Source organism: Channa argus, chromosome 15, assembly GCF_033026475.1.
Source record: "Channa argus isolate prfri chromosome 15, Channa argus male v1.0, whole genome shotgun sequence".
NCBI classification, from domain to species: Eukaryota; Metazoa; Chordata; class Actinopteri; order Anabantiformes; family Channidae; genus Channa; species Channa argus.
Genome location: NC_090211.1, coordinates 53,119 through 75,278, shown reverse-complemented (window position 1 = coordinate 75,278; position 22,160 = coordinate 53,119). Strand labels below are relative to the sequence as shown.

General features: G+C 37.9%; 1 protein-coding gene across 4 annotated transcripts; it reads right to left on the bottom strand.

The window, feature by feature from the left end:
- Window positions 1-1,882: 1,882 nt before the first annotated feature.
- Window positions 1,883-15,664, bottom strand: mettl22 (methyltransferase 22, Kin17 lysine). 4 transcript variants are annotated; one of them, XM_067477930.1, is made up of 12 exons: window positions 15,540-15,664; window positions 14,413-14,574; window positions 13,504-13,678; window positions 12,507-12,646; window positions 11,448-11,488; window positions 11,213-11,357; window positions 10,460-10,531; window positions 9,758-9,811; window positions 9,462-9,542; window positions 8,393-8,495; window positions 4,180-4,348; window positions 1,883-2,475 (listed from the first exon to the last, which is right to left on the bottom strand). In XM_067477930.1, exons 2-12 carry the CDS (start codon window positions 14,516-14,518, stop codon window positions 2,437-2,439), a joined length of 1,125 nt encoding a protein of 374 aa, XP_067334031.1. In that variant the 5' UTR covers window positions 14,519-14,574; window positions 15,540-15,664; the 3' UTR covers window positions 1,883-2,436. The 4 variants fall into 4 exon arrangements, with proteins under 4 accessions (XP_067334031.1, XP_067334035.1, XP_067334032.1 ...); XM_067477934.1 differs by having other exon boundaries at window positions 4,180-4,275; XM_067477931.1 differs by having other exon boundaries at window positions 13,504-13,658; window positions 14,554-14,574; window positions 15,540-15,656.
- Window positions 15,665-22,160: the final 6,496 nt, after the last annotated feature.

Genomic DNA, 22,160 nt, shown 5'->3' with positions numbered 1-22,160 from the left:
CTAGCGAAGCTAATATAGGGGAAATCTGGAATTTGTAAACGTTAGCTGGTTATGTTTTACAAGAGCAGGTGCTTGTGTAATACAAGTGTATGTTACGACTCAATTATTAATTCTTGTGGGAAGAAATCACTTATTTAAGTAAAAAAAAAAGAGCTACAATTAATCAGTAAACAGTCCTTCGGTCGAAACCCAAGCATGTGCAGAAACAGGAAATGACGCAATACGCTTACCGCACGAGCCCGTCAGATTAAGAGCTCAAAATATACACAGACTTGTCCTTTTTTGTCTTATATATTATTTTCTCTATTGCAGCATGCAGCTGGTCATGCTGCTGGAACTGAGGATCAATCTCATTGGAGGTCTCCTTCCGAAGGTCTCCTTCCAGCTCCTCTGTTAAGAAGCTGAGGCGTCTTTACACAAACTGCTGTCATTATTTGTTTCATTATTAATAAATTCATCATCAACAAACTAATCACTCAACAACAACCACTTAAAAGGCACACTGAATGCTGCTTTCCCACTAAAGTAACATGGATGTCAAACTGACTAAGCGTGAGACCACAGACAAGTATACAGGTTGACAGGTGTCCTCAATATCTGGTGTTTTGTTGATTTGGCTCGACAGTATGTTCCCAATAAAGACAGGTCCTAGTGCAGGAAGGAGCTTGTGTGTTAGTAGCCCTGCCAGACATGTATTTTGGCCCTGGTGTAAGAAGCTTCTATAACTTAGGCACTGTTCACCCTGTCAGATGCACAGCCAACCCTGTAGGAGAAACCTGAATTGGCAAATAAAATTAGCATAGCTGATGAGCCATACAATGAAGTTGTGGGAAAGAGTAGTTGAAGCTAGAAGAATCTGTGAGAAAGTGTACAATAGATGCACTATTTGATTTGAGGATGCTGATGGAGAAGTACAGAGAAGGTCATAGGGAGTTGCATTGTGTCTTCGTAGATTTAGAGAAATTGTATGACAGTGTGCTGAGAGAGTAGCTGTGGTATTGTATGAGGAATTCTGAGGAATGAAGCTTAGCTGCAGTAAGACAGAATACGTGTGTGAATGAGAGGGACACTGGTGGAAAGGTGAGGTAACACGGAGCAGAGGTGAAGAGGGTTAAGTTAAGTACTTAGGGTAAACAGTTCAGAGCAATGGAGAGTGTGGAAAAGAGGTGTGTGCAAGCAGGTTGGAACGGGTGGAGAAAAGTTTCAGGTGTGTTGTGTGACAAAAGATTATCCGTGAGAATTAAAGGAAAGGTGTTCAAGATGGTGGTGAGACCAGAGATGTTGTTCGGCTTAGAGACAGTGGCACTGAAGAAAAGACAGGAGGCAGAGCTGGAGGTAGCAGAGCTTAAGATGTTGAGGTTCTCTTTGGGAGGGACGAGGATGGACAGGATCAGGAATGAGGACATCAGAGGGACAGCTCATGTTAGATGTGTTAGAGATAAAGTCAGTGAGGCCAGATTGAGGTGGTTTGGACATGTTCAGAGGAGAAACTGTGAATATATCGGTAGAAGGATGCTGAGGTTGGAGCTGCCAGGCAGGAGGTCTAGAGGAAGATCAAAGAGGAGATTTATGGATGTAGTGAGAGAGGACATGAAGTTAGGTGGTGTGAGAGAAGAGGATGCAGAGGACAGGGTTAGATGGAGGCACATGATTCGCTGTGGCGACCCCTGAAAGGGAACAGCCCAAAGAAAAAGAAGAAGATAAGAAATGAACACTTATTAATTCAAATGTTGCTAGGAGTGGTGTTTGTTTGTGTGAGTAGATGTATTAAATAAAAGTTTATAATACATAATTATGTACTGTATGTTTCACAATGACCATAAATTAAATAGTACTTTTTAGAGCTTAGGTGAAGGTTCCAACAAGCACCATAATCCAACAAGAATGTTAAAGATTTATTTTGGTTTGAACTGCATTAAAATGCATTCCTAAAAGCATTTGTTTCAACATTCACTAATGTACTTTTCCTGTCAAATGTGTTTTAATATGTCTGTATGTTTACCACATATCAAATTTGCATTATTATGCAAAGCTCCTCAGGTTAAAAAACAGTTTTAAATGCCTATAACACAGATTGATGTACTCAGTAAATTAGCTTTTTATTAGATATTATTTTAATCTGACACTGTACAAACATTAGGGGGTACATTGAGACCATTACTATACCTCAAATTGGCTTCAACTACAGTTGACCATGTAAAAATGCATGACAAGAATGCATCAATAAAAAAACAATAAAAAAATTCCAAAACCTTTTGATAAATGCTTTTTGTTAAAAGGCTGGTCTCTTTATAATTTTACCTCCACAGGAACCTGTATTGTTACATTGAGTTTTTCATGTTATAAACCTGCTAATAGGACTGTACTACAGTGTGAGCAGAACAGTGTTCACACTAGTTGGATACGAGTCCAGATCAAGATGAAAACTGCTCCGAATCAGAACGAAGTTGGAGTGGCAGTCAGCTTCCACAGCTCCTGAAGAAAAGGATGATTCAGTTAATAAAAATCGAATATTTATCTGCTCCATCTAAACTGTACAAGACTGGGCAGCCAAGTCTATATTTTGACCTATAGCTTGAAAACTCCTCGCTTAGGGAAAAAAAGTGGAAGCACAAAATAACATTACACCTAGTGTCAGGAAGTCCAGATGTTTTGGTTTCATCTCAGTTGTACAAAGCTGTGCGCATCACAATTTTATGATGTTTAACAGAACTTTTTTTTTGCCTTTTAGTATCATTCCATGTATATATAAAGACCTGGATCAACATTTTTAAAACACCTTTTTTAAAGTTTTGTTTTAGTTAGTAATTCAAGTCCTACATCAAGAACCTTAAATGGTATGTTTTAAACTGCCCTAAGTAGAAAAAAAAAATCACATTTGATATAAACAATCAAAGCTACTGCAGATGTCCAAACTCTGATTAACTGCACTGAAAGATAATACCCTGAGAACTTCTTCATTTGATGACACAGCCTTAGAAGATTAGAGGACATGTAGTTATCCTAACTGTTAAGCTTTGGGGGTTTAGAAAGTGGAGAATTCAAATGCTGAAATTATTATTATTTATTACTATAAATTATTATTATAGTATGGTCTCTTGCCCATTGACATCAAGGTTTGCTTCTGCCAAAACCATTTTCGATGCAGTTGCACTTAAATTGCATTCTGCTAAATTGCAATGATTTAAAAATTATTAATTGTTCAGCCCTATCAGACAGTGTCAGTTTTAGAGACGAGTAAATTCAACTGCAATGATCTTCATGTGAGCTCTAGGATTCTTACTAGACATGGATATTCAATTCAATTCAACTTTATTTATATAGTGCCAATTCACAACAAAGTCATCACAGGGCACTTTACAGAATAAAGTCAAGATTATAAAGATGTATAAAGAGAACCCAACAATTCCCCCTGGAGCAAGCCATAGGCAACAGTGGAGAGGAAAAACTCCCTTTAACGGAAGAAACCTCCAGCAGAACCAGGCTCAGGGTGGATATTCTATTTCTATTACTGACAATATTGTTTCCATCTTATTATCAGTGCAGTAATGTGATATAATGTATTACGTAATTTTAGTAGTAATATTTTTATTAGTTACTTCATGCAATATTTTAATTACTATGTTTGGAAACTATACTGTGATTTTTTTAAAATATAAAAGTTACATTTTGGACAAACTGAACCTCTGGATTATATAAGTTATTTCTGGTCATCTTGCATGTTTCACTGACAGTCTGTCACTGACAACACTAACATCTGTGCAGCAGAAGGATGCAAAGCAGTAAAAAGTGGAGCTGAATCCCTATCGTCAGTAAGAACAGTGTTTTCAAGCTAAGGCAGCTTGTAGTGGATTAGGTGGTGGGACATATTGATGTTAAAATCCTTAGTTTCCAGAATTCTCATTAGCCACATTCTGATTAATTGGATTCAGTCAAAGCATGAAAAGGTGAATTATTAGCTAAGCAGCAGCTTAGGAGCAGAAAATTTTGTTTAGAAATAAAGCTTTTTTTGCTTCAAGCTGTGTGAGTAGTAGCAGTCTGTTAGAGAGGACTGTGTTGCTGGGTCCTAATTATTTTACTTTTAATTATTTATTATTTTAGACCAAATCTTACTTTGGTAGGTGACTCAGCCAAACTAACTAATATATATTAAAATTAATTTGTGTTAGTTGTACTTACCAGTTGCTCTATGCGCTCATACAGAAGAAACTGTTCAAAGTTAGAAGGGAGCTGTTCCACTTGGAAACTGCATCGTCCATCCACCAGCTCCTGGAGCTGGGACAGACAGTGGCAGAAATGGTCGTAAGCATCACAGGAAACATCCATGTGTCGCAGAGTGAAGTTCATCCTTGTAAGAACAGAACAGTAAAATGACTGAAGAACATGTTTCTGATAACTTACAATGGTAAATGATGCATGATACATTTGGGACTAAAATGCAAAATGCTAGCCTGTATTATTGTATGTTTTCCTTATTTCACATTTGTATCATTTGTATTTTTATAAATAACTTCTACAAGTACAACCCAACTCATTGTACAGGTACTGGTTGTATCTCATCTTGATAACGTTTTGGTAAATGGGTTACTGGTATCCACAATCAAACCCTTGAACATTATGGTAAATGGTAAATGGTCTGCACGTAAATAGCACTTTTCTACCTATTGAAACTCAAAGCACTTTACTTCTTATTCACCCATTCACACTCACAATCACACACACTCATACACCGATGGGGAAGCTGCTATGCAGCTGGCCAACACTCACCGGGAGCAACTAAGTTGGGTTTCAGTGTCTTGCTCAAGGACACTAAGACATGTGACCAGAGGAGGTGGGGATTGAACCAACAACTGAATTTTATTATTATCCAAAACGTGGCAGCACGCCTCAGCCAAAAAGGACTCTTGTAACACCACTCTACACTGGCTTCCTGTAGCTGCACACATAAGGTTCAAAGCTCTGTCTCTTTCCTACAGGGTCATCCCCTCAACAGCTTCTTACCTCAACTCCCTCATTCAGGTCTACAATCATTTCCATCTGCTGCGGTCTGCCAACAAACAATGTCTGGTGGTCCTAGCACCACACAGAAGACACCAAGCAAAACTCTTCAGCGCAATGATCCCACGATGGAGGAACGAGCTAAAAAAATCTGCACGCTCAGCAAACTCACTCCCAATATTCAAGAAACTGCTGGAAACAGAACTCTTCTGCATCATCTTCTTCTTTTCCTTTCAGCTGTTCCCTTTCAGCGGTCACCACAGCGAATCATGTGCCTCCATCTAACTCTGTCCTCTGCATCCTCTTCTCTCACACCAACTAACTTCATGTCCTCTCTCACTACATCCATAAACCTCCTCTTTGCTCTTCCTCTAGACCTCCTGCCTGGCAGCTCCAACCTCAGCATCCTTCTACCGATATATTCACAGTTTGTCCAAATCACCTCAATCTGTCCTCTCTGACTTTATCTCCAACACATCTAACATGAGCTGTTCCTCTGATGTCCTCATTCCTGATCCTGTCCATCCTCGTCACTCCCAAATAGAACCTCAACATCTTAAGCTCTGCTACCTCCAACTCTGCCTCCTGTCTTTTCTTCAGTGCCACTGTCTCTAACGGAAACAACATCTCTGGTCTCACCACCGTCTTTAACATCTTTCCTTTCATTCTTGCTGATTCTCTTTTATCACACAACACACCTGACACTTTTCTCCACCTGTTCCAACCTGCCTGCACTCACCTCTTCACTTCTTTTCCACACTCTCTCTTCATCAGCGTCCTCAAAGCAAATACTGCATCTGTTGGACTCTTTCTAGGCATGAAACCATATTGCTGCTCACAAATGTTCACCTCTGCCTTTAGCCGAGCTTCCACTACTCTTTCCCACAACTTCATTGTTTGGCTCATCAGCTTTATTCCTCTGTAGTTGCCACAGCTCTGCACATCTCCCTTGTTCTTAAAAATAAGCACCAGTACACTTCTCCTCCAGTCCTCAGCATCCTCTCACTCTCCAAGATCTTGTTAAACAAACAAGTCACAAACTCTACTGCCACCTCTCCTAGACACTTCCATACCTCCACAGGTTTGTCATCAGGACCAACTGCCTTTTCACTCTTCATCCTCTTCAACGTCCTCCTCACTTCATTCTTACTAATCTTTGCTACTTCCCGCTTCACACCAGTCACCTCTTCTACTCTTCGTTCCCTTTCATTTTCCTCATTCATCAACTCTTCAAAGTTCTCCTTCCATCTTCCCATCACACTCATGGCACCTGTCAATACATTTCCATCCTTATCTTTAATCTCCCTAACCTGATGCACATCCTTCCCATCTCTATCTTAGTCTCGCCAATCTGTACAAATCCAACTCTCCCCTTTTAGTGTCCAACCTAGCATACAAGTCCTCATATGCTCTTTGTTTGGTCTTTGCCACCTCTACCTTCACCTTACGCTGCATCTCCCTGTACTCTGGTTTACTCTCTTCAGTCCTCTCAGTGTCTTTCTCTGTATACACTCCTGAACTTCCTCATTCCAGCACCAAGTCTCTTTGTCCACTTTCCTTTTTCCAGATGACACACCGAGTACCCTCCTACCTGTCTCCCTGATCACATTAGCTGTAGTGGTCCAGTCATCTGGAAGCACCTCCAGACCACCCAGAGTCTGTCTCGGCTCCTTCCTGAAAACTAGACAACATTCTTCTTTTTTCAACTTCCAACACTTCGTCCTCTGCTCTGCCTTTGTCCTCTTCATCTTCCTCACCACCAGAGTCATTTTACACACAACCATCTTGTGTTGTCTGGCTACAATCTCCCCTACCAATACTTTACAGTCACTGATCTCTTTCAGATTACAACGTCTACACAAGATGTCGTCCACCTAAGTGCTTCTACCTCCGCTCTTATATGTCACCCTAAGTTCCTGCCTCTTCTGGAAGAAAGTGTTCACTACAGCCATTTATACATCCTCTTTGTAAAGTCTACCACCTGTGTTCCTGTCCTGAAGACCAAATCTGCCCATCACATTCTCATCACCCCTGTTCCCTTCACCTACATGCCTATTGAAATCTGCAACAATCACCACTCTCTCACCTCTGGAGATGCTCTGCATCACTTCATCTAACTCACTCCATAATTTCTCCTTCTCTTCTAACTCACATCCTACCTGTGGGGCATAACCACTAACAACATTGAACATCGCGCCTTCAGTTTCCAGCTTCAGACCGATCAATCTGTCTGATACTCTTTTCACCTCAAGAAAGTTCTTCACAAACTCCTCATTCAGGATAACTCCTACTCCATTTCTCTTCCTATCTGACCCATGTAGAACAACTTGAACCCTGCTTCTAAGCTTCTAGCCTTGCTACCTTTCCATCTGGTCTCCTGGACACACAGTATATCCACCTTCCTTCTCTGTATCATGTCAACCAACTCTCTAGCCTTCCATGTCCCAACATAGTCCCAACATTCAAAGTCCCTACTGTCAGTTCTACATTCTTAGCTTTCCTCTTCTCTCTCTGCCTACAAACACACCTTCCTCCTCTCCTTCTTCGACTGCACACTCAGCAAACTCACTCCCAATATTCAAAAAACTCCGGAAAACAGAACTCTTCCGCATCTTCATATGCACTTAAATCTATTAAAAACAAAAAAACAAAAAACAAAACAAAAAACAAACTTCCTTTCACTTGCATCTTATGAAATGTAAACACTTTTCTTATAGGACTTTGCTTTGATGTTTTTCTCCTTGACTTAGATTTTTTGCTTGCATTGTACCTGGTGTGTAAGTCGCTTTGAATAAAAGCATTCGCTAAATGACAGTAAATGTAAATGCAGTAACTGCAAGAATGTATTTTTCAAATGTATTATTATCTTCAGGTGTATGTCAATTGGTCATAACTATAGTGTGTACTATAATTCATTCCAAATAAAAGTTGGCTTGATGCCTCTTCTTCATGTTGTTTGGCTAGTAGTGCGCCAGTGTCTGGATGTGGCAAAACTGTCAACACTGAATTGTAATAAGTTGGCTTCATTATAAACTATTACAGTGTCATTGTGACTTATATGGATATTTTATTTATTTTATTTAGGTGTTTTACTTTAAATCAGCCTTTATATTCATAAGTAGATGAGATTTAGGGACGTGAGATTTCTAACTGCTTATTGCCTAAAGCTGTGTTGCACTTTTTTTGATAAATATTTCTCTTCGCACACACATTTAGAAAGATTATGCATGATTTTAAAGATTTCTCACATGACTGGGTAACATGTCACCTGGCCCCAGTGAATACTACATACACTGCAGACAAAATATAATTTTTGCTGCTGTATAATAAAAATATGTATTAGCAACCACTGAAATAAACATAATTTGACAAAGAATAAAATGCAAGTCCTTACCTTTTCTCTATAGAGATGAAGATTGTGCAGGTGTGAGTAAAGTTACTGCAGAGTTGGTACAGTGTTCGGAAAAAGCCATCTGTCAGATCATCATCATAGCAAACTGTTGACAAAGAAACAATTATTGTGCTTGTTTGTCTGTCTGCACATGTGCATTGTTTGGTTTTAAGATTCTTAAAACCAAACTGCTGCTACTGCTGCTGTAAAAGGTTACAGTGAGTAGACTTCAGATTATCAGTCATATCATCTAACAGGATTCTTCTGATATTTCAATTAATATATTAATAATTTAAAAATATATTAAAAAAATATACTTCTCTACCATTTGTGGTTTTAGCAGTTGTTAAATTCAGAGCATGTTTTACTTTTTCTTTTTGCAAAAAAATAACTCTAAAGGTATTATAAACATGCCAGCTGCAATGCAGTTGCAACAATGTAGGAGCTGTTCTGCTGCAATAATTATGGTGGTCTAAGGATGCAGTGTTATTCAAGTAATATGTTCTGTGGATGTTTGCACAAAAAAATACATAAAAAAATCACGACCTGGCTTGGAGATATCATCTAAATAAGTCATACCTATAGTATTTATATGAGTGCAATAATGGACTGTGCTTCATTGCTGCCACAAATATTAATTAATGACTAGGGCCTCAAACATACCCCAGGTCATATTGAAATGTAGCATCTTAACATTTTGTTTAGAGTGAAGACAAAAAAAACACTAAATGTCAGAGCACAGTCTTTTGCCCAGTTTCTATTCAAATTTAAAATGAGCAAAAACACATTTCTAATTTCTCAGTTTTAATAATTGATATGTTGTCATTGACATTCAAGTCAATGCAAATCAGTGCATTCTCTTTATTGATATGGCCCAGCAAGCCAAGTCTTGTTGAACTGGGTTTGTAACGAGGCAGGCCCCAATGAATTAGTGAATCAAAGTGCCATATTTCATTTGCATTCTTCATCTATCATAGTTTTAGTTCTATGCAGGTTCGGTTACCTTCTGAAAATGGATGGTATATTTAAGAAGAGTGAACATAGTTGTATGTTAATCAATTCAACAGCCTACCATCAGCAGCAATGATGAAGCTTGTGTTGTCATATATATCTGCTATTTCCTCTTCTTTCCAGCTAAATTCCATATCAGCATCTATAAAGGTCAGACAAATACAAATAGGGTTAGAATGTGGTTGCTTTTTTATAATGTATACCAGTGTGTTGCACACCCAAACTACAAATAAAATTTGTATTGTATTCAAACTAAAAATTATTACCTTGTGAAGGAGGACTGACTGTAAGACCACACGTTGTTTCAATGTACTTTTGTGTTTGCCAAAGAAAAATAAGTGACTGTGTGTTAGTTACCTGTGCAAAAGTCGTGTCGGAGCCAATCCAACTGTTTCACTCTAACCTCACTACCTGATGGTCAAAAAGACAGTGCTGAAACAGATAACCTGTCATAAGCTTTAAGTATCAATGAAATAAAATGTATAAGTTGTTCTGCCAAAATAATGCATTTTGAATAGGAAGAGAAATAATCTAGAAATCAAATACATAAAGAGGTACTCAATTATAATGCAACTGAATGCATTACATTAATGTAACATAGAGCAAATGCCAAATCAAAATAAAGGTTTCAGAAAACCATTAGCAGCAGGTATAATCTTGCTATTGGGAATTTCTTTTTTTTTTTAAAACAAATAGGAGTTGAATTTGTCACTAACAACTGTTTATCCCTAGTGGATGAAAAACATGAGATATTTTCATGTGTAGCCAACAGTGCCCAGTAACTGGGGAGGGGAACATTAAAAAGATAATACTCTACCTCATATACAACCCAACCCATTGTGCAGGTGCTGGTCAAAAAAACTACTTCCTTTATGCGCTTTCTTGGACTAGCATCTCATGAAACAGAAACACTTATTCTGACAGGACTTTACTTCAATGTTTCCTCCTTGAATTTGATATTTGCTTGCCTTGTACCTCACGTGTAAGTTGCTTTGAATAAAAGCGTCTGCTAAATGATTAAATGTAAATGTAGATGTAAATGTAGAAGAAACAGCTCACCCCCAGGTTCCATCATATGTCTATTTAATGCCACATTTCTCCTGCACATGCTGAGAAGGTCTTCTCCCACATCTGTAAAATACATTTTGGATTTTCAGCCATGAAAACAGAGACTGAAATTTCTACATGAGCTCAACTAGAGTACAATATTAAGTACAATATAGAATTTTAGATACAGTCAACTCCCTTTGAGAAAGGCTAATTGGAATACAATAGACTCACAATCAAAAAATTATTTTATATTAATTTATACATCTATAAATATTTACATCAAAATATATTAACTTTATAAATGTTTGCAGATACATGATTGTATTTACACACATCACCAAGAATAAGAAGCAGTAAGCTACACACAGACAATCAAAATAAAGCAGAGCAAGTACCAAAGAGCTGAACAAGGAGCAAAGTTATTATCATTGTATACATATAAATATCCCATTTATAAATAGGGTTAAATAGGGCTAGACAATGGTATTGCTTATGATGGGGTCCCACAGATTTATGATGGCATCACAACATTATGATCTTGGAAAGGAAGTGCTAGTGTGTGCAACAGCAGAGCCAATCTAAGAGGCAACTGCTCAGGGTTCTTCACTGTATACTGTGTCTCGACGTGTTAATTAAAAGGTAAAGCAAAACAGATTTCTATGAATAAGCATGGAAGAACTTTCTTGACTTTGTGATCAACAGTGGTGAAAGTTCTCATATCTTTCGCTTAAATAAAAGCAGCCATGCTTCATGCTATTCTACCTGTGCAGTACACCATTTTGGCTATGGTTGCCATGATGATGCTAGTTAAGCCTGTCCCTGCTCCCAGTTCTAGGACTGTAGCTCCTCTGAACATGAGCTGCTCAGAGAGGATGAAGTCAGCTAAGAGGAGGGCCCCTCGCCACACCTTAAAAGCAAAGACACAATGTCTTAGTTTCTTGGGTGAGGGGGGGGAGCATCAGACAAGAAAAATTTGCGCTGATCACATTTTACTGACCTGTTTGCCCACATCCTCCAGGGGTGTAGCCATAGTATGCTCTGTAAATAGATTCTTGCATGAGCCACCACTCTTTTATTTACTACAGTTTATTGTATAGCATGAAGTGTATAGTATGCTTAAAAAACCTTAAAACTAACAACAGACTTTTACATTTTAATTTCAGATGAAGAAACAGTTTTACTAGCTAATTTTGCATAGCTAGAACTGCAAATGTGCATTGCCAATAAATGATGTCTGGTGGTCCCAGCACCACACAGACGACATCAAGCAAAACTCTTGTGATCCCATGATGGTGGAATGTGCTACCAAACTCGGCACGCTCAGCTAACTAATTCCCAATATGAAACAAACTTCTGAAAACTTAACTTTTTGGTATATTCCTGTGCACTCAAATCTATTTCTTTTAAAAAAACTTCGTTTCTGCTTTTTCTTGCACTTGCATCTAATGAAATGTAAACACTTTTCTGGTAAGACTTTGCTTTGACTTAGATTTTTACTTGCCTTGTACCTCACTTGTAAGTCCTTTTGGATAAAATGCTCTGCTAAATGACTAAATGTAAATTTAAGTATCAAACTGGAAAATAGAAAAAATAAAACTTTTTGCCAACTTAACATATAGGGATGCAAATCTTTGCACCAACCTCATTTTATGTGGTAGAAACTATAATGCCAATAGCTCATAGTGTCTTTCTTGAGTAAGTTTATTAGAAAGTGGACAATAGTGCCTAATCTGCCTAGATCACCATATTAGAAACAGCTTTCTATTATTGCCTGACATCTACCATCTTGCAAGGTGTGTTTGCTTACTGTCTGTAACAATTTCATCCACATCTGTAGCTTTAGAAAACCAAATTCAATGTTTCCAATTTTCTATTATTATTTGTTAATTGGGAAACTGAATGTATTTTTAAATGATATATTTAAGGTTGGACGGAAGACCCATTATTTCTATGACACATTCAATTAAATTTCTTGTAGCTTTATGGAAAGTTTGTGTTTGAGGCACAGATTTATTTTTGCACCCACAATAATGAAATAACAGATCCTAATCCTTACCAATCTTTATAATGTCTTTAAAGCACTTATCAGCTTCATCGTCTGTATTGTCTTCCTCTTCCAGTTCAGGGCTGGACTGTTGGAGAATGATGGGACAGACCAGGGCTCTGCCACTGCCCTCTGTGGACATTGTCCTTGGTCTGAAGAGTGGTGAAGGAAATCCATTAATGTACAATATATGTTTCTAAAAGTAATGCATTATTATTATTTTTTGTCTATGTTAATCTCAATTTAATGACAGCTTCTAACTGCATGAAAAGGCTAAATCAGGAAGTCAGAACAGAGCTGCAGAAGGGGGCCATTACCAGTTGCTGTAAAGCTGTTGTGTCCATATCCAGTTTGTTAAAGTTATGGGCCATTAACTTGAATCTTCCCACCATTTAAAATGTTTTTCTTATTTTTAGTGGCAGGACAGTGGTCAACTGGGTGGCCATGGTTTTGACCCTGCTCGCTGTGTAGAGTTTATATATTCTCCCTATGCTCTTGTGGGTTTCCTTCTGTTTTTATATTTCTATTATTAATTGTTCTCTCTTTATATATTAATTTGTTAAAGTCTGAAAAAAAATGATAAGCCTTGGCAAGGCAAAATCTCCTGGACTTTAAGCTTATCAGAACAGGGGGGATAGCTCTGCCTTCTGCAGTCTTTAATAATTCTTTATTTTCTGGGAGAAGCCTGTAGAGACTGCCCCAAAAAGTCCCACACACCCTTTGAGCCTCAATTATTGTCAACCAGGATTCTATAAAGTGTTGACCTAAAGATCTGAATACTTTTCTAAACGATTTATGTTTTTAATTGTAAATTCTTTTGAAATAAAAATTATTATTTGTCAAGATGGGTTATAATGTGTAGATTGATTTGTTCTACAGATTTACAACACAGTAGACAAAATCTCAAGGGGTCTAAATAGCAGTACAGTAATAGTTGCAGTTTGGTTTCAGAACCTCCTCCCATGGACAGTCCTGCTTGCATTCACTGTTGACAGAGAGCTTTTCGTACCGATGTGTGACGTCTAGGTCTCCATCCTCATCCAATAATGTGTCCACATTTACTGCACCAACTTCCTTTTTAACTTCTCCTTGTGTGGCATTTGTGTCTTGCCCCCTGTCTTCGTTTGGCTCACTGTTGTCAAGCCTTTCAGCACTTGACAAGATCTTGAATTTGGAGATGAAGACTGGAAGAATTAATATAGTAAAGTTAGAATACTCCATACAAATCATTTAGCACACGTAGCACACACTGACTTTATTATTTCTTTCTAGTAGCAGTAGCCTGTGGTAATACTTTACTCTAATCACTTTCTTAGATAATTAAAAGTTAAATAATATTCCCTGTGAAAAACAATACATCTGGAATCACTCACATGGGTATATTGGAAGATACATGAGGTTAGATTAATCAAGTTACCCCCCATTAGTCATTCCTCTATTTGGCTTCAGTGTTAAAATTTGCCTGACTAAAGTTCATGACTAAATGAATGTACAATAGTTTCATAAAGAATTTCCGTTTGCACATTTTACAGTGTTGTAATATTTTACATAAAAAGAAAGCTAAAGAAAACTACACTCTATACCAAATAGAGAGAAGGTGAAAATATTTTTTATGTGAAACCAACCAATCAAAAAGTAAAATCTCCCAAAAATGTTTTGGGGGGGATGGCAAATTTTATTTATTTAGAATTTTGCAAAAGTTTTATAAATGTTTTCACTTTATGGTTATGGATTGCAGTGTGTTCATTGTTAAGGACAATTTCAATTGTTCAATTTTAAAATAAATTATGAGAGTAAAATATGCCAAAATTTAATAGATGTGACTACTTTCTGAAGCCACTGTATGAACACAAGGCCTACACATCTACCACATACAACAGTTAGTACACGGCCTAAAATAAACTATGTAATCACACACCAGGCTGCCCAACTCTGTTGAGATAAGTCATGAGGTGGCATGCATTGGGGAGGAGCATGTGAACATCTGACAGCACAGTGTCATGATGAAAAGTGATCTGGTCCATGGCTGATCTTACATGGCCTTAGAATAGTAACATACCCCAGTCACATGTTTCACTACCTGGGGAGACAGAGCACACAGATAGACATTGACACATTATCAAATCCTGAAGTCTGATTTATAAAAAATTAAATTAATGCTACAAACCAGGGGTACTGGCCCTCATGCAACATTTTTACATGTAAATTCCTCAAATCCTTCAAATCCTTCTCAAACAGACATACTGCTTTGTTCATGGGATATTTTCATTTAACAAGAGAGTAAAGCTTCAGTGTTGAATCTGTACAGAGGCTAGAATATTGTGTACAATATTTATACTTGTACACTGTAGTCAACTGTTAACCCAGAGATGTCAAACTATTGGTTTGATACTAGTGGTTTAGGCCGACTTACAGTATTTAAACCCAGAGGTGTAAACAAGCTCAATACTCAAGCAAAACAAGTACTTGCTCCCACACAAAAAAGAACTTTAAGACCAAATGTTGCAGTGCTGCAGTAACAATACGATTAAGATGAAGCTGTGACTACACAGGAAGGTTTTCTGGTAATTATTACAAACAAGATAAGTTACTACATTGCAGCAGAAAGGACTGGTGAACCTGGTTTTAACCACTTGATGTACTGACAACTGCTTCATCCATGTTATCGTAAAGCCAGTTAGAAAGTCAGTAATTTAACTAAAGAAAGTTATCTGCATAAACAAACATACTTTGCACTATTACTATGTTGTAAAACGTACATATCTATATTGATCAATATGAAATAAGGGCTATCATTCTTCAGAACTGAAGCTTCTATAAAGCGGGATGTTAAACGTATTAATAGAGCTTAAGTAAAACTCGATTGACCTCGTTTGAATCTTGGACTGAAAACTATCGTTACAACGTTTCATCCACGGTAGTGTTGAGGTACTGTCTCCAGTCTGAAAATGAGCCATTAACCTCTCTCACTGTGAGCTATCATCTTTAAAACCCTTTCAGCACTGCAGCTACTACAAATGAAAGAAAATAAACAACAGAACTTACAACATCAATAACAGCAGCAGAGAACATCTCTCGTCTGTCCCTGAATATAAAATTTGTCCACCTTCGTAACCCGTCCGGCATGCACAACTGCAGCAAATGGCTATGGTTCCGCAAGGAAACACATGTACACCGATCCACAACAACATTACCACCACCTGCTGGTTAATGCACTGCCAACGGGTCAGGATGACTGCTTGATCGACCGGTCAGAACCAGTGGTGTAAACATTTACTTAGTTAATTTATTTAAACATTTACATTTTCTGCTACTTTATATAACTATGAATCAATACATTGCAGAGACAAATATCTTATTTTTATTCCACTGCATATATTTGAAAAACATTGCTAGATCCTTTTCAGATTCAGATTAATGAAAAGAAATACAGAATATTTATCAGACTTTATTGATCCCTGGTATGAAATCACAAATTACCAGCATGCATATACCAGGACTAAATTTGTTACAGTTGCCAAAAAAAAAAAAAAAAAAAAAAAAGCATTCACATGCTTTGGGGCGACTGTGATGCAGGAAGGTAGAGCAGTTGTCCACCAATCTCGCAGCTGTTGGTTCAATCCCCGGCTCCTCCGGTCACATGTCAAAGTGTCCTTTAGCAAGACTCTAAACCCTAACTTAGTTGCTCCCGGTGAGTGTTGGCCAGCTGCATAGCAGCTCCCCCATCGGTGGGAGTGTGAAGGGGTGAATAATAAGCAGTGTAAAGCGATTTGAGCGCCAATAGGTAGAAAAGCGCTATATAAATGCAGACCATTTAACATTTACTAAAGGTCTTACATATCAATAAGTGTTCATAAGCACAAGAAGACATGCACACAACAAAACTGTAAAATGAATTAAAATAATGCATTTTAAAAAGAATTCAAATGACACATTTTTAAAACTGTTGTTAACTCACTTTTGGAAAAAAGAAAACGTGTTTGCGCCAATGGGAGTTCTCTTTTATAGCATTTGTGTCAGGATGTCTCTGCACTTCCTGTCTGTGGACTTTTATTTTGTGGCCCTTCTCCCTACTTCCTTGGTGGCCTTGGTTCTTTTCCCCAGCTTTGCCCTCGTTGTCCCTCATTGTTTGCGCCTGTTCCCCTCTCTATTTAAGTTCAGTCTTCCCTTCGCTCCCCTGCCAGATCCTTGTTTGTCTGTGCCTTATTTATCTGGTTACCCTCTGATTATCAGTTTTCCTTAGTTCCTCTCCGTGTACTTACCTGTTATTAGTTTTTATGTTTATCCGAGTCTTATTGTTTCCTGAGCCTGTTGTCCTAAGTAACCATCTTACTATCTATTAAGTTCATCCCCCTCACGTTCTGGTCCCTTTGGTTAGTCTGAGTTTTCTTTGTTCTGTATCCGGTTCCTAGTACCCTCCTGTTAGGAGCGACTTCTGTAAATGATTTACATCTGTCAATAAAGCCCCTCGTTATTTGCAATCCCTCTCACAGTCTCTTCACTTGGGTCCTCCCTTAACCAAAACCCTGACAATTTGTTTTGTGTCTCACATTTAGACGCCTTCAAAGTGACCTCATCAGAAGCTCCTATTGCACTCTGCCGCCAGATTGGCTGGGACTAGGCATGTTAGTGTCAAAGAGAGACCAGCCCTGAATATGCCATCACTCAAGAACCTCTTCTCCTTACGAGCAGAAATTCCATTATACCTCTCTCTCTCGAGCCAATGGTCTCTACGGTACCTAGCATAATGATCATAGACTTAAGGGCAAACTAGGTGACAGGGCGATACGTTCTCAACGAACAGTATCTTGAGAGATCTGGTCATACTACTCTGTCATCAAGCAGTACTTTGAGCCTTAGACTGTGAAAAGAAGAAACTGCTATTTAGCGCAATATATTGTACTAGACTTACACCGATGAAATGTGGCTAAATAAAAGTTGTTGCAATGATATTTCCATGCTGAACTGAGTGGCTCTGGGCCAAATATTAGGGAAAAGACACTTTCCTTTCAGTAATTTGGTGCAATTGTCAAAAACAAGCATATCTTAAAAATCAGCTCCATTCGGCCTGAAACTGCTTTACAATCACATTATAACTTACACTGATGAAGTGTCGCTAAGTAAAAGCTGTTGCAATGATATTTCCAAGCTGAACTGAGTTGCTTTGGGCCAGATATCTTCATATTTAGCAAAGAGTTTTTATAACAGTATTTTGGTGCAATTGTCAGACACAAGCATATCTTCAAAATTAGCTCCATTTGGCCTGAAACTGCTTTTAAGCACATAATAGCTTACAGATGAACTGTGGCTAAATAAAACCTGTTGCAATGATATTTCCATGTTAAACTGAGATGCTTTGGGACAAATATGAAGGCAAACACACTTTCCCTTCAGTATTTATCTGCAATTTTCAGAAATAAGCATATCGTTAAAATCAGCTACATTGTGCTTAAAACTTCTAGTAAGCGCATTATATTGTCCTAGACTTACACTGATGAACTGTGGCTAAATAAATGCTGTTGCAATGATGTTTCAATGCTGAACTGAGTTGTTCTGGGTCAAATATGAGGGCAAACCCACTTTCCCTGAGTATAAGAGAGTGTAAGATTTTATGCACCTGAAAGCATTTTCAGGCCGAATGAGCAAATATGGTTGTTTCTGCCAATTTTATTTTACATTTTGCTAGCAGTTTCACATTATCATCTGTCATGAGATGAAAAGTTGTATATGAACTGGCTTTGTGTACTTTTGGGTGGCAGTGTGACTTCTTGTGTAAGTTTTCTTCCTCAATTTTGAGACCTGAAGTATGAGTGTAAGTCATTATCTCTCAAAAATACTGAAAGGAAAGTGGGTTTGCCTTCATATTTGAGCCAGAACAACACAGTTCAGCATGGAAATATCATTGCAACAGCTTTTATTTAGCCAGAAATCAAGAGTGTAAGTTTTTATGCGCTTAAAAGCATTTTCAGGCCGAATGAGCAAATATGCTTGTTTCTGCCAAATGCAGCAAAATACTGAAAGGAAAGTGGGTTTGCCTTCATATTTGAGCCAGAACAACTCAGTTCAGCATGGAAATATCATTGCAACAGCTTTTATTTAGCCAGAAATCAAGAGTGTAAGTTTTTATGCGCTTAAAAGCATTTTCAGGCCGAATGAGCAAATATGCTTGTTTCTGCCAAATGCAGCAAAATACTGAAAGGAAAGTGGGTTTGCCTTCATATTTGACCCAGAACAACTCAGTTCAGCATGGAAATATCATTGCAACAGCTTTTATTTAGCCAGATATCAAGAGTGTAAGTTTTTATGCGCTTAAAAGCATTTTCAGGCCGAATGAGCTGATTTCTGCCAAATGCAGCAAAATACTGAAAGGAAAGTGGGTTTGCCTTCATATTTGAGCCAGAACAACTCAGTTCAGCATGGAAATATCATTGCAACAGCTTTTATTTAGTCAGAAATCAAGAGTGTAAGTTTTGATGCGCTTAAAAGCATTTTCAGGCCGAATGAGCTGATTTCTGCCAAATGCAGCAAAATACTGAAAGGAAAGTGGGTTTGCCTTCATATTTGACCCAGAACAACTCAGTTCAGCATGGAAATATAATTGCAACAGCTTTTATTTAGTCAGAAATCAAGAGTGTAAGTTTTGATGCTGTTAAAAGCATTTTCAGGCCGAATGAGCAAATATGCTTGTTTCTGCCGAATAAGCTAATTTCTGCCAAATGCAGAAAAATACTGAAAGGAAAGTGGGTTTGCCTTCATATTTGAGCCAGAACAACTCAGTTCAGCATGGAAATATCATTGCAACAGCTTTTATTTAGCCAGAAATCAGAAGTGTAAGTTTTTATGCGCTTAAAAGCATTTTCAGGCTGAATGAGCAAATAAGCTTGTTTCTGCCAAATGCAGCAAAATACTGAAAGGAAAGTGGGTTTGCCTTCATATTTGAGCCAGAACAACTCAGTTCAGCATGGAAATATCATTTTAACAGCTTTTATTTAGCCAGAAATCAAGAGTGTAAGTTTTTATGGGCTTAAAAGCATTTTCAGGCCGAATGAACAAATAAGCTTGTTTCTGCCAAATGCAGCAAAATACTAAAAGGAAAGTGGGTTTGCCTTCATATTTGAGCCAGAACAACTGAGTTCAGCATGGAAATATCATTGCAACAGCTTTTATTTAGCCAGAAATCAAGAGTGTAAGTTCTTATGCGCTTAAAAGCATTTACAGGCCGAATGAGCTGATTTCTGCCAAATGCAGCAAAATACTGAAAGGAAAGTGGGTTTGCCTTCATATTTGAGGCAGAACAACTCAGTTCAGCATGGAAATATCATTGCAACAGCTATTATTTAGCCAGAAATCAAGAGTGTAAGTTTTTATGCGCTTAAAAGCATTTTCAGGCCGAATGAACAAATATGCTTGTTTCTGCCAAATGCAGCAAAATACTGAAAGGAAAGTGGGTTTGCCTTCATATTTGAGCCAGAACAACTGAGTTCAGCATGGAAATATCATTGCAACAGCTTTTATTTAGCCAGAAATCAAGAGTGTAAGTTTTTATGCGCTTAAAAGCATTTACAGGCCGAATGAGCTGATTTCTGCCAAATGCAGCAAAATACTGAAAGGAAAGTGGGTTTGCCTTCATATTTGAGCCAGAACAACTCAGTTCAGCATGGAAATATCATTGCAACAGCTTTTATTCAGCCAGAAATCAAGACTGTAAGTTTTTATGCGCTTAAAAGCATTTTCAGGCCGAATGAGCAAATATGTTTGTTTCTGCCAAATGCAGCAAAATACTGAAAGGAAAGTGGGTTTGCCTTCATATTTGAGCCAGAACAACTCAGTTCAGCATGGAAATATCATTGCAAAAGCTTTTATTTAGCCAGAAATCAAGAGTGTAAGTTTTGATGCGCCTAAAAGCATTTTCAGGCCGAATGAGCTGATTTCTGCCAAATGCAGCAAAATACTGAAAGGAAAGTGGGTTTGCCTTCATATTTGAGCCAGAACAACTCAGTTCAGTTTGGAAATATCATTGCAACAGCTTTTATTTAGCCAGAAATCAAGAGTGTAAGTTTTTATGCGCTTAAAAGCATTTTCAGGCCGAATGAGCAAATATGCTTGTTTCTGCCGAATAAGCTAATTTCTGCCAAATGCAGCAAAATACTGAAAGGAAAGTGGGTTTGCCTTCATATTTGAGGCAGAACAACTCAGTTCAGCATGGAAATATCATTGCAACAGCTATTATTTAGCCAGAAATCAAGAGTGTAAGTTTTGATGCGCTTAAAAGCATTTTCAGGCTGAATGAGCAAATATGCTTGTTTCTGCCAAAAGCAGCAAAATAATGAAAGGAAAGTGGGTTTGCCTTCATATTTGAGCCAGAACAACTGAGTTCAGCATGGAAATATCATTGCAACAGCTTTTATTTAGCCAGAAATCAAGAGTGTAAGTTTTTATGCGCTTAAAAGCATTTACAGGCCGAATGAGCTGATTTCTGCCAAATGCAGCAAAATACTGAAAGGAAAGTGGGTTTGCCTTCATATTTGAGCCAGAACAACTCAGTTCAGCATGGAAATATCATTGCAACAGCTTTTATTTAGCCAGAAATCAGAAGTGTAAGTTTTTATGAGCTTAAAAGCATTTTCAGGCTGAATGAGCAAATAAGCTTGTTTCTGCCAAATGCAGCAAAATACTGAAAGGAAAGTGGGTTTGCCTTCATATTTGAGGCAGAACAACTCAGTTCAGCATGGAAAAATCATTGCAACAGCTTTTATTTAGCCAGAAATCAAGAGTGTAAGTTTTTATGCGCTTAAAAGCATTTTCAGGCCGAATGAGCAAATATGCTTGTTTCTGCCAAATGCAGCAAAATACTGAAAGGAAAGTGGGTTTGCCTTCATATTTGACCCAGAACAACTCAGTTCAGCATGGAAATATCATTGCAACAGCTTTTATTTAGCCAGAAATCAAGACTGTAAGTTTTGATGCGTTTAAAAGCATTTTCAGGCCGAATTAGCAAATATGGTTGTTTCTGCCAAATGCAGCAAAATACTGAACGGAAAGTGGGTTTGCCTTCATATTTGACCCAGAACAACTCAGTTTAGCATGGAAGTATCATTGCAACAGCTTTTATTTAGCCAGAAATCAAGAGTGTAAGTTTTTTTGCGCTTAAAAGCATTTTCAGGCCGAATGAGCTGATTTCTGCCAAATACAGCAAAATACTGAAAGGAAAGTGGGTTTGCCTTCATATTTGACCCAGAACAACTCAGTTCAGCATGGAAATATCATTGCAACAGCTTTTATTTAGCCAGAAATCAAGAGTGTAAGTTTTGATGCGCTTAAAAGCATTTTCAGGCCGAATGAGCGGATTTCTGCAAAATGCAGCAAAATACTGAAAGGAAAGTGGGTTTGCCTTCATATTTGAGCCAGAACAACTCAGTTCAGCATGGAAATATCATTGCAACAGCTTTTATTTAGCTAGAAATCAAGAGTGTAAGTTTTTATGCGCTTAAAAGCATTTTCAGGCCGAATGAGCAAATATGCTTGTTTCTGCCGAATAAGCTAATTTCTGCCAAATGCAGCAAAATACTGAAAGGAAAGTGCGTTTGCCTTCATATTTGAGCCAGAACAACTCAGTTCAGCATGGAAATATCATTGCAAAAGCTTTTATTTAGCCAGAAATCAAGA